General features: G+C 55.7%; 1 protein-coding gene across 5 annotated transcripts in view; it reads right to left on the bottom strand.

Moving 5' to 3' along the window:
• PTPRN2 (protein tyrosine phosphatase receptor type N2) overlaps positions 1-12,119 on the bottom strand; it is an 814,855-nt gene that overhangs the window by 40,353 nt on the left and 762,383 nt on the right. For all 5 annotated transcript variants that reach the window (XM_032394358.1, XM_032394357.1, XM_032394360.1 and 2 more), the window contains 2 exons: positions 11,986-12,059; positions 5,020-5,097 (listed from right to left, as the gene is read on the bottom strand). In XM_032394358.1, the coding sequence (XP_032250249.1) occupies positions 5,020-5,097; positions 11,986-12,059 (152 nt within the window). The remainder of the gene's footprint in view (positions 1-5,019; positions 5,098-11,985; positions 12,060-12,119) is intronic.

The following is a 12,119-nucleotide window of genomic DNA, read 5'->3' as shown; positions in this document are numbered from 1 at the left end:
GGAGGGAGGGAGGAGGGAGGGAGGAGCAGAGGAGGGAGGGAGGAGGGAGGAGCAGAGGAAGGGAGGGAGGAGGGAGAGAGGACGGAGAGAGGAGGGAGGGAGGACGGAGGGAGGAGGGGAGGAAGGGAGGAGGGGAGGGAGGAGAAGGGGAGGAAGGGAGGGAGGAGGGGAGGGAGGGAGGAGGGAGGAGCGGAGGAAGGGAGGGAGGGAGGGAGGAGGGAGGGAGGGGACAAGGGAACCAGAAACACACTTAAAAGCAGAATAGCCAGGACGTTTTTGGCTACGATCCATAATGTCAGTTGAAAAGAAACTCAGGGGCACCTGGGTGGCTCAGTCGTTAAGCGTCTCCCTTTGGCTCAGGTCATGATCCCAGCGTCCTGGGATCGAGCCCCTCATCGGGCTCCCTGCTCGGCGGGGAGACTGCTTCTCCCTCTGCCCCTGCCCCTGCTCTCTCTTGCGCGTGCTCTCTCTCAAATAAATAAATAAATCTTCAAAAAAAAGAAGAGAAAAAGACACTCAGGATGTATGTCTCTCACCCAGGCCCGAGTCCGAAGGCTGCCAAGAGGACGTGTGTGCTCTCTGCTGCACACTCCCTGGGCAGAATCACGGGCACCCTGCAGATCAGGGCTTTCAAGCCCGCGTTTAGGGGAGGTGGCATGATAGGTTTTCTTCTCTCTTTAAAGGTTTATGAGCTCGTGTATACGGAGTCCGGTGAGACTAAATACCTGAAGTAAAATGTCCTGGAAAATCCAGGGCAAGTGGCTGAAGTACTTATGAACAGAAATAACAAATGAAGTTTTTCCTAAGAAATTAACTCTCCTCAATTCTTGTATTTCCTTTAATTTGACCCAACAACATGCTTTAAAACCAACCGATCCGTAAGCTAACAGGGCTCTGGAGTAAATGTCCCCCTTCCACAATTCCTCGATGCTCCAGAAACAGAAGACCCCTTCATGCACGAACCAGAGGGTGTCCCAGGGTGAAGACCAAGCACACTTTGTCACCAGCATCACAGGGTAACGGGGGTTCGGGGACAGGCTCAGGCTCTTGGAGTCAGGCCTCTCAGGATGGCCAGAAGTCAGATTTCTGACCTGAGCCCTGGTGTGATGTGGTCTCCTGAGGAAGGGGGACGACGTGGCCCCGGGGGGCCCTAGAGCTTGGGGAGGCTCAGGCTGGTCCTGGGCTGCCTGCACGTGACCAGGCCAGGCCGGGGCCTCTCTGGATGCTGGCTGGGCATCTAATGCTAATGCTGGGCATCTAATCAATGGCCCTAAGGTGTCCATCCGTGGGTGGAGCAGACTGTGGAGGTGGGGGCCGCCACCTTCCCTCTCCTCTCCGCCAGATGTGGGCTTGGGCCCTGAGAGCAGGGCAGATGCGCAGCGGACTCGGTCCTCGGCCACGTCCGGGCCTCGGGGACCTGCTGTGCGCACGCTGCTCACTCAGGCTTTGTCAGACTCTTCCTCCTGGGCCCCCGTCTTGCCCCCTCACCCGACCCCAGGCGGAAAGTGCCGGGGAGGGAGAACGCTGGCCTTCTTCGGCTCTCCCACAGGAGCTGGCTCCGAGTTTTTTCGTGACCACAGTAAGGACTGGGATCAATAAAAACACACTATTTAAACCCAGCCCATCACTTTTGGAAAAGAGTGTGCTTCCCCGGTGAAGGCTTCAGAACAGAATACCTTCTGAAGGTGGAAGACGGAACTCGACGGGAGGGCTTTTTCTTGGTAAAACGTTGGTAACAGCATGTGTGTTGGTGCTGGCTGGGTGCCAGTGGGACCCCCGCTGCCTGGGGCGGGCCCTCTGCCCTGCGCTGTGGACTCCGCGCCCCGTCCCTGCTCGCTGGCCTCTGGCTCCGTCTGAAAGAGCTCATCTGTCAAGCAGGACGGGCCAGCGTGCTCTTGGCTGAGCCACCCCGTGGTGAACGGGGACGGTGACCAGCCCGCGTCCCATGGAGAACGTCCCAGTTCCTGGGGCGGAGGGGCTGCTGTGACCCGCTTCTAGGGGCTTCACGTGCCCGGCTCTGCAGCTCACGTCTAAATAGTCCTCACGCACCCGAGCTCGGTCAGCCGGGTACCTGAATTTCTGGTGGTGACACATCAAAGTGGCCACCGTGGAAAGCACACGGTTCTGCCAGCTTCCTCTAAAAATACGAGAGGAGGGACCCCTTGGGACCCTTGGGACCGGGTGGGGGGTGGGTCAGCGGGAGGAGCTCCACCACCGCTGTGGGAAGGGCAGGGACCCACGGCAAGAATGGCAATGACTGGCCAGGTCCCCAGGACGGCCCCTTCCTCCTGCTGCCCCAGGCCGCCCGCCATCCCATCCCACAGAGAAGTCTCTTTCCGCGAAAGCTGTCCTGATGCTCCTTCGAGACGGCTGGTGCAACACGCTTCCGTCGTCAGGAGCAATGGGTTTGCTCTGGGAACCCACAGTCTCCATAGAAGACTGCTCGCCTTGCGTCTCTGAGAACGGACGCGCCCAGGAGCCTCCCCATCACGATGCCTTCTTCCTTCTCACGGAGCAGGGGTAGTAAAAGCATCTGAGTTGTGGAGATCTGGGTTTAAAACGTGCCCTGCCTCCAGCTGGCTGTGTGGATTCCGGAAGTCATTCAGGGTACCCCGGGCATCAGCCTTCTGGTAGAATGGGGATCACGATCTTCTCTCATTGTAGTAAAATATACATAAGATGTACCTTCTTGGCCATTTTTAAGTGCAGAGTTAAGTAGCATTAAGCAGACTCACATTCCTGCGTAACCAACGCCACCATCCATCTCCAGAACGTTCCATCTTCCCAAACTGAAACTGTCCCTGTTAAACACCAAGTCCGCTCTCCAGGCGCCTACCCTCTACCTACTGTCTCCCTGGACCTGACTCCCCTCAGACCACGTATGAGGGGACCCCAGGGGCTCAGGCTCGTCCTCGGTCATTAGGGGCGTTGACTGAAGTTATCACCTGAAGTGCCTGCCTAGGATCTAGCACACAGTAAGTGCTCAACGGGATTTCCCTCCCCGCCCGCTCCTTTCCTTGTGTTCACTTGGACTTCAACGCCCCCTTCGCACACGTGCGTGTGCATCTTTCTCTCAAAGTAGCCACGCAGGCCCCGTTACACAGATGCGGACGTCCTCCCAGATTAGCATATGTATTCCAGGCTCAGGGGTCAAACCAGTGGACAGCTGACCTTCATCACCTTCTCCTTTTCCTCCACCCTCCAGTCCCGACGTTCCCCTCCCCACACGGCTCATCGACGACCAGAGCTTTTTGGCGCCTGTGGGCTGTCACAGGCCCGCTGCGGGACCAGGCGTTAGCTCCTTCCTGCAAGGTAATTGAAAAGTACTGGGGACCTCCGCGTTCTGGACATGCTAGGCCTGGCTTGTGTCCCCCCTCGCTGACCTGCCCTGACCTTCACAGCCCCTCCCGCCCCCCACCTCCCTGCCTCCACCACCCAGCGGCCTCTCTCTGGATTCCCGAAGTGGCCACGTGTCTGTCTCAGCAGCAAAGTATTCGGTCTCAGTCAATGCTCGTTTCTCAGCCACTCCAATGGGCGGAATAGTGTCTCCCAAAGGTCACGCACACCTGGGACCTGTGGACGTGACCTTCTTTGGAAATAGGGCCTCTGCAGGTGAGCTCAAGAGGAGGCCGCACTGGCCAGAATGGACCCCAAGTCTAATGACCAGCGACCTTCTAAGAGGAGTGAAATTTGACCCCTATGGAGGGGTCACCACGTGGATGGAGCAGAAGCGGGAGTGATGCGTCCATGAGCCAGGGGACCCCCAGCAGTGCTGGCCACGACCAGAAGCCGGAGACACAGGCACGAGCAGGTTCTCTTGCGGAGCCCCCGAGTAGAACCAGTCCTGCCCACGCCTGGGTCTCAGGCCACCAGCCTCCAGCATTTCTGTGCTGCTTTGTTATGTTACGGCAGCCACGGAAAAGTTGTGCCCCCAGCCTTCCTCGAGACCACGGCGTCTCGCTCAAGGGCATTTGGAGGAGACAGAGTTGAAGCGGTTTCTTTACAACAGACTTCTCAGCGGCTTCGACGTGTTTTCGTGTACGGTAATCCCAGGAGGGCTAGCCCGTTGCCCGCAAAGCCTTCTTGTCCCGGGACACCTGCCACCATTTGGAGGGACACTAGTGGGTCCTCAGCAGTGTGACCAAGGCTGTGATCTTGCACTTGGTCATTTCTCTCACGTTGCTTCCTTTAAAGATGGCTTCTTCCGTTCCATGACCGTCAGACTCCAGACACTCTGGAGAGCAGCCCAGGGGACCGCGTGGCCCTATCTGTACGCATGGCCACGCTGCTGGGGGTGGGCGGCTCGCCGTCCTGACAGGCGCTCCGTCCTCCCGCGAGCCCCTGCGCTGGTTGCTCTCTCACCTCTGTCCTCCATGGGCTCTGCCTGTCGGAAGTCCCCCTGCATTACAGAGGGGGGCGCCTGGGTGGCTCAGTTGGTTAAGCGACTGCCTTCGGCTCAGGTCATGATCCTGGAGTCCCTGGATCGAGTCCCACATCGGGCTCCCTGCTCAGCAAGGAGCCTGCTTCTCCCTCTGACCCTCCCCCCTCTCATGTGCTCTCTCTCTCTCATTCTCTCTGTCTCAAATAAATAAATAAAATCTTAAAAAAAAAAAAAAATGCATTACAGAGGATCTACAAGGAAGAGAAACTATAATTTGAGCACCATTTTTTACTTTCATAGGGAGAGAACAATAGATAAGGACACATTTGAACAGAATGTAATAAAGACTTACTAATTTCATTTCTTTGTACTTCATGAAATAAAATTGTAAGGTGGTTAAAAAAGTAAGTGTCTTTAAAGCATTCAATCTCTCGAAGGGAATTTTCATACTCAAGTTTTGAAAAACAAAAGATAATAGAAAACATCAAAGGACCTGTATAAATTCTGAAATCAAGTAACATTTGACGAGCAACACCTAAAAACAAGTTCACATTTACTGAATCGAATCCAAGGCATCACCCACTATCAATTTATCAAGATCCCATTTTCAGAAAAAGTTTTAACTCAAGCAGACTCACCTGCCAGAAGTCGGCCACGGTGGCAGGCAGCGGTCCCTGGGTGGCGATGTAAGCGGGGTTCCTAGGGTCGTGATCCATCTGCAGAGACAAGATTATAGTAACAAAGATTATTAGCTAAAGAGCAAGGAAACAACCAGGAAAGAGAACCCTGGCTAAGGAGGAGGTGAAGGCGGCATATCCCGCGCTGAACACCAGCCACAGGGACACACGGGGTCGCACAAGTGGGAGGAGCAGGCTGGTCTTCCTTGCTGTCCCTCTTAATTCCAACAGTGCTTGGCTTTCAGCAGAGCCCCCGTGGCCCTGTGCCTGGAGCCTGGCTGATGCTGCAATGCTTCACGCCTGATACCACAGGAACGGGGACGGCACGAGCCACAGTGGAGACCCGTACCCCAGAGACCAGATGCCAAGAAATAAACAGGCTGGGCGAAGACAGGGTGGTGGGGGCACAAGGTGGGGTGCCAACATGGCTGTGTCCCCACGGATGCCAGCAGTTGTGCCACGGGCCAGCTTGTGTGGCATCCACCCTGGCCACGGGCCTCCCCCCAGGCCACCTGCCAGCATGCGTGGCCTCCACCCTGGCCACGGGCCTCCCCCAGGCCACCAGCCAGCATGCGTGGCCTCCACCCCAGGCCATGAGCCTCCCCCCAGGCCACGGGCCTCCCCAGGCCACCAGCCAGCATACGTGGCCTCCACCCCAGCCATGAGCCTCCCCCCTGGCCACAGGCCTCCTCCAGGCCACCAGCCAGCATACGTGGCCTCCACCCCAGCCATGAGCCTCCACCCTGGCCACGGGCCTCCCCCAGGCCACCTGCCAGCATGCGTGGCCTCCACCCTGGCCACGGGCCTCCCCAGGCCACCAGCCAGCATGCGTGGCCTCCACCCCAGCCATGAGCCTCCCCCCAGGCCACGGGCCTCCCCAGGCCACCAGCCAGGGTGAGCTGCCTGCACACCCACCGTAGGCCACGTGCAGGGTTCCAATCAACAAGCACTTTGTGAAAACTGCAGATGTGGGGCTGGGAGAGGTGAAACCAGGGGGCCAGGCCCATGAGCCACCCTTCAGGGTCCTGGAAGAATGAATGAACAAGTGCATCCTGCTTCCCCTAAGAGTTAGCTCCTCTCACATGGGGGCTTGTTCCTGTTACCCAGGAAGGGGCGCTGGCACCCCGGGTCATGCCAGGGGTCTGCGAGCATGGTATGCAGGCCCTCCCTGGGAGACAGGCCCAGGCTTCCAGCAGCTCGTTTCCAATTCTAGTCCTATGGCGCCAGGCAAGGGGCTGAAGACGGACAAACAGCAGAACGCAGTTAGGGGTTTTCTGCCTGGTTGGTTTGTCCAAGCCCGCTGGCCTCAACAGAGGGCTCTGGCTTAAAATACCTTCATTATGACATTTAATTTAAAGACATCTAAGCAGGAAACAGAAGGGAGAAAGGGACCCAGGGAACAAAGCCTAGAGAAGGAAATTGGATGGAAATGCCGTGGACAGCCCTTTCCCCTCACGGGACTTCCCTGCCCGCCGCGCACCCTGGGTGGGACTGCGGAGACCACCCCAGGGGGACGGACAGGGCCTCGCGCTGGAGCCTCACCTTGGCGCTCCCCTGTCACACATGCTCAGTCCCTGAATCTTTCCCATCTGGCACTAGAATCTATTACTCTTCTGATACCAGGGTTTGAGAAAACATTTAAAATGCTCTGTGTTTAAAGATATTTGTTAAGAATACATTTCCCAATACAGTGAGAAAGGAGGAGGTTTCAACCACACATGGTTCTATGGCAGCACACGAGGATGTCGGCTGTCCACCCCAGAGCCACCCTAACACACGGCCCCGCGCTGGGTTTGAAGGACAGCCCGCGGGAGGCACGGTCTCCAGAGCACGGATTTAGTGATCCTTGCAGAGATGACGGTTGTCAGCATAAAAGGGTGCGTGACGCACCTTATAATTACGTGCACCGCGGAAGAGCAGATGTAAGTCATTCCCACAGAACAACAGTGGAATGCCGGCTGGGGTGGGGGGCGGCAGGAAAATGCTTTTTCTGCCTCCAATCTAGTGATTCCCAATTAAAACCGGACCTCGTTTTCAAATTCACCACAGCACACACAATACAGGTAAAATTACGTTACTCTCGCTAAAAGCCCCAATTAAAATGTTTCAGTAGAAAAGCTTAGCAGAAATAAGGAGTTTTGATTTTTCAAAATATGCATTTGTTGGAGGTGACAGCTATTTATAAAAACCCCGTCTCTTTCTAGCAAACAATTCTGCATAAAAAGTAAAATCCCACCTCCTTTTCAAATGTGGTTTTTTGACCAAAGCAATTTAGAGAGCACCAAATTTAAAAATCGTTAGTGTGTTCAAACTAGCACACTTAGTGGCTTTCAAACTGAGAAATCTGTGATTAAAAGTAAAAACCTGAACAAGGCTTCAGGAGGGTAAACAAGGCAACCCACTGCGGTTGGTCTCGGTGGTCTGCCGTGGCCCCCTCCAGCCCAGGCAGGGGAGGGTGTGGACAAGGCCCATCGCTCTCCCAGCCTCCTCGATGGTGGCCACGCGGTGGCCACCTGGGAGGCAGTAGATAGCATAATGACCACAGAGTGGTGAAATGTGTCATCCGTTTAACAATAATTCAAAGACAATTAGAATTATTTCATTCCGTGCACATTTTGTGGGACAGAAAATAATTCTGGGCAGAAGTGCTTTGCATGTGTCTCACGGTTTTGTGCAATCTTTAACTGAAAAAGAGTAAAGCAAATATTTAACTAAATGAACAGAAGCTTTATATTTAAGATTTCCAGTGCAGGAGAAGTGTAATCAGAGGCAATCAAGTTTCTACTAACAGCACTCTTCCACCAGGAACTCTGGCCCACAGCCCCTGGTGGACGTGGGTGTGTGTCGTCCTCTACCGCCCAGGGCGTGAGCACGGCGTGAGCGTGGCACCTGCAGCCCCCTGTGATCTGAGCCGCCGCTGCCCCGCCGCTCGCCACTCTCCTGTTCTTTCTGGAGGGCTCTTTACTTGCTCACAAACGCAGGCTCCGGGGCGGTGGAGGAAGTCAGCTCCCGGGTCTGGGCCTCGGTCAGTGTCTGAGATTGGGGTGGCTGCCCACATGACCTCCACGTGCCCGTCAGCTCTGGGATTCCACATGCGCATACGTGCGGACTCCTCTGTGCGTGCCCGTGGGAGTGTGTTGGCCGTAACCCTGAGGCTATCCGTCAAAGCCCGGGCTGTTCGCGCCATGCCCTCAGGTGGCCTTCTCCCTTGTGCGCTGCGTAAGGCAGACGGGCCCCCACCATCAAACAGGACTTACTCCCAGAGACTGCGAAGCACGCGAGGGCCACGGGGCGCCGGGTCCCAGGTACAACTACCACTACCATTTTGCTTTCACTAGGTCATTTTCCCCCCAGAAAACTGAGTTGAGTCCACTATGCCCGTGGCTGGCAGGGTACGGGAAAGGTGTGTCCTACGAGTTTCTAAATGCACAGGCTCCGAAAGCAAGCCTAGCCATTTGCTGTAAGCCAGGCAATGCCCATTATTAAATGGGTAGGAGTGCTTTTCAGAAACTCTAACATGCATTAAAAACTCAGCAATAATTTCCCCAGTACTACGAACAAACAGATTTTTAAACTCAAGCACTCGGCGTGCCAAGACCAGGGACCCACGTCCCGAAGCCTTGACGAGCTCGAGGGTGGGGCCGGCAGGCTGCCCGCTGCGGTCCCGCAGGGAGAGCCAGCTCCGTCCAGCCCGATGGCCTGGTCTTGACCATGACCCGGGGAGCGGTGCGGGGCCAGGCCTCTCACTCTGAAATCTGAGAGAGTAAACATGCACGTTTTCTTTCTCTATTCCTATCTGCCTGCCCCTGCATCTGTTTTTTTTCTAACATTTAGAGCAAATTTCACAGAACGTTTTCTTAAAAACAAGCGAATATCGAGTCAGATTTTTCAAGTCAATTTTCTAGAAGTCTTCATACGGGAATTTACTGAGAAACGGTAGCTTCCGTAACTGATGTGAGACAGGCTGACTTAGGAGCTGAAACTATTTTCATATTTTCTTCTTCTGAGTTAAGGTTTAAGTAAATTATGGAATATAACATATACACATAGATGCTTGCTTGTAAATATTTTCTGAGAACCCTAGAGTTGGCTCCCATATTTGGCCAATTTCTTATGATGTTCAGGACACCTGACGGGTCACCCGATTTCCTGAGGAGTCCAGGCGCACCACTCACATTAGTTAAATGCGTTCTGAATTAAAACATTAAACAATTTCTTCTCCCTCAGTAAACAGTGGAATGAAGAGTAAGTTTAGTTTCAAGCGTTGGGAATTTTGGACACGTCCCTGGTAAAGACATGCGTGTGCTGTTTCGAGCACACCGTGTGTTAGGCGTGCTAACGACATGCCTCAGCCTGCGTCCTGGGAAGAGCTGGGCTGCACTCCCGGGTGGAGCCCACGGGCTGCCCCTCACACATGCTGGGCGGGAGCACGGAATTCCCATTTACTTTCATGACCTCCGCTCTCAAAGCAAAGATTGCACATTATTTACTACCGGATGACTTCCCTGGAATTTAATGAGGACTAAGTACAAATATGACAGATGTAATTATCATAGTTTTATTCTGCACAGCCAGGGTCTTCTTGGGCTGTAATTGTTAGTTTTTCGTTCAAGTGCTGCTAGGAAGCTCATTATCACTGTACCTTCAGTCATTTCAGAAAGAAGAGGTGAAGAGGTACCACGGTTCATTCTGACAACCCAAATGAGAAAAGGAGAATTGTGGCGTGAAATGAAGGGGAAACATAAAAGATGCTTAAATCCCTCTCTCTCCTGGCATGGCCTCCTGACCCGAGCCCCAGCCCAGGGGGGTTGGGGTGGGGGGCGCCGTCCCGCGTTTCCAGTCACGGAGGCGTGGCCGGACGCTGGGAGGTGCGGGAGCAGCTCAGGCACCCCAGCTCCGGGCCCCGCGGGAGCGCCAGCGTCGCTGGATGGACTTCTGCACTGACATTTCACTCAGCCGGAGACCACCAGACAGTGGGAAGTTGGAACCCATGAAATGAGGGGGAGGTGGGCATGCCCCAACTGTGGACGCTCACTTTTAGGCTTGAAAATAACTGCTCTGCTTCTCTTCCCGGCCCCGTCCCATGGTTCATGCCCGGGACAAGGAGCCCAGCAGGAGGACGCGGCTCTCCAGGCAGATCTGAGCTGCGGGCACCGGGGCCCACCGCGGGGGGCACGTCCAGGCCCCTACCGCCCCCCACCAGAACCCATGCTCTACCCACAGGAGACGCTGTACACCCACGAGGCTTTGGCTTGATTCTGAACCAGAATTGACAGGAAACACGAAGCCCAGCAGGGCACTTACTGAGAAAGACAGAATGGCCCAGATGAGAACCTGGGGAACACAGGTGGGGCCAGTCCTTGAGGTCTGCCTGTGCTGGAGGGAAGGGGGCCACCCCTTAACAGGAGCTGCGGGAGCCAAGGTCTGGGCTTGGGGTGTAGACGGAGCAGCCGCCCAGCTCTTAACCCGCTTTCTCACAGTGAGGCGGCCACACTGCCCTCCCACTGTGCACCGTGGGGGCCGGGACACGGGCTCGGGCCCACGGCACGCTGCACTCCCAAGAATAAGCTTGATATGCCAGGCACCCCGGAAACACACAGAACCAGCAGCTACGAGAACGTTCTAGCAGCAGCTCCTGCCGCTTGAAATCTGACAGTGAACCTTCTCAAGGGAGCCTGCTGCAGCCGGAATGCAAGGGGTCGTCAGGATGCTGCGGGGTGCGTCCCAAATCCAGAGACGACCCACGGCCTCAGCGGCCACCACAGATCACCGGCAAGCTCCCTGAGCTGGAATCCTACACGCACTGTTCCACTGCATGCAAATCTGAGATTTTAGTCAGATATCCTGACGCTTCCCTGATGACCAACGTTGACGCACACAGTTCACGGGGGGAGGGGGAGGGGTGGGGCCACACCCAACCTCCCGCAGGAATCCCCACCGGTTCCCACACTCTCCGCACCAACCTCGCTGCTTAAAACTCTCATTCCTGGACACTCGTTTCACTTGCTTCCCACTTACGCTCATTCTAACTTCATTCTGGAAAAGCCAGGCTGAGCATGGCTTAGTCTGACCTCTGACTCGTCACCCTCCGGCACTCCGACTCCCGCTCCTGCCCGCTCTCCCATGGGGTTCATGCCAGCCGTGGGCTGCAGGGGATTCTCTGGAAGCCGGAGGGCTGCGGGTCACGGGGGTCCCCCCAGGGGTTCTGTTCTCAGGAAGCCCGGCCCCGGGAGGCACAGCCCTGCTCACGGCTCACTGCTTGTCTTGAGGGGAAGGTCCGCCCTGGAAACACCCCCGGGGACCAGCCTGCACGCATGTCTGCCTCGGTGCCCTCCATCTTTTTAACAAGGGGAGGGTTGGGGTCCAATTGTTTCCATTTCCCCTGAACAAACAGGGAACAAATGGGTCTAGAAAGGAGGAATGCCACCAACCATAGATTTTCCTAAAAGTTATGGGTTCCAGTCAGTAAACCAGCGGCCGCTCTTGCTGGGCCCCTCAAGCCAGTGGAACCAGGACTGCTCCCGCCTGGTGAGGACCCAGCCCAGGCCAGCTGGTTGAGATGAGTCACCTGGGTAAGACTAATGACCTGGCTGAGACTAGTTGCCTGGCTAATACTAATTACCTGGTTCACTAGTCATTTGGTTGAGACTAGTCGCCTGGTTGAAACTAACCACCTAGTTGGCTAGTTACCCAGTGGAGACCAGTCACCTGGTTGAGATGAACTATCTAGTTGGCTAGTCACCCAGTTGAGGCTAACCACCCGGTTGAGACCGGTCACCTGGTTGAGATTCACTACCTAGTTGGCTAGCCGCCCGTTTGGGACAAACTACCTCGTTGGCTAGCCAGCCGGTCGAGACCAATCGCCCAGCTGAGACCACGCGGGCTCGTGGACGAGGACGGGTGGGGGCCCCGCCAGGATGTACTCACGATGGGGCTGGCGTTGATGTAGTCCGAGTTGCTGTGACTGTTCTCGGATTTCAGCAGGATCCTGGAGTGATCGTCTGCAAGCAGAGGCATAGAGTTAGATCAGCACACAGGCCTGTGTCCCGAGGGGCTACATA

This window comes from Phoca vitulina, unplaced genomic scaffold, assembly GCF_004348235.1.
Source record: "Phoca vitulina isolate PV1807 unplaced genomic scaffold, GSC_HSeal_1.0 scaffold80, whole genome shotgun sequence".
Lineage (NCBI taxonomy): Eukaryota > Metazoa > Chordata > Mammalia > Carnivora > Phocidae > Phoca > Phoca vitulina.
This window is presented reverse-complemented; position numbering and strand designations above follow the sequence as displayed.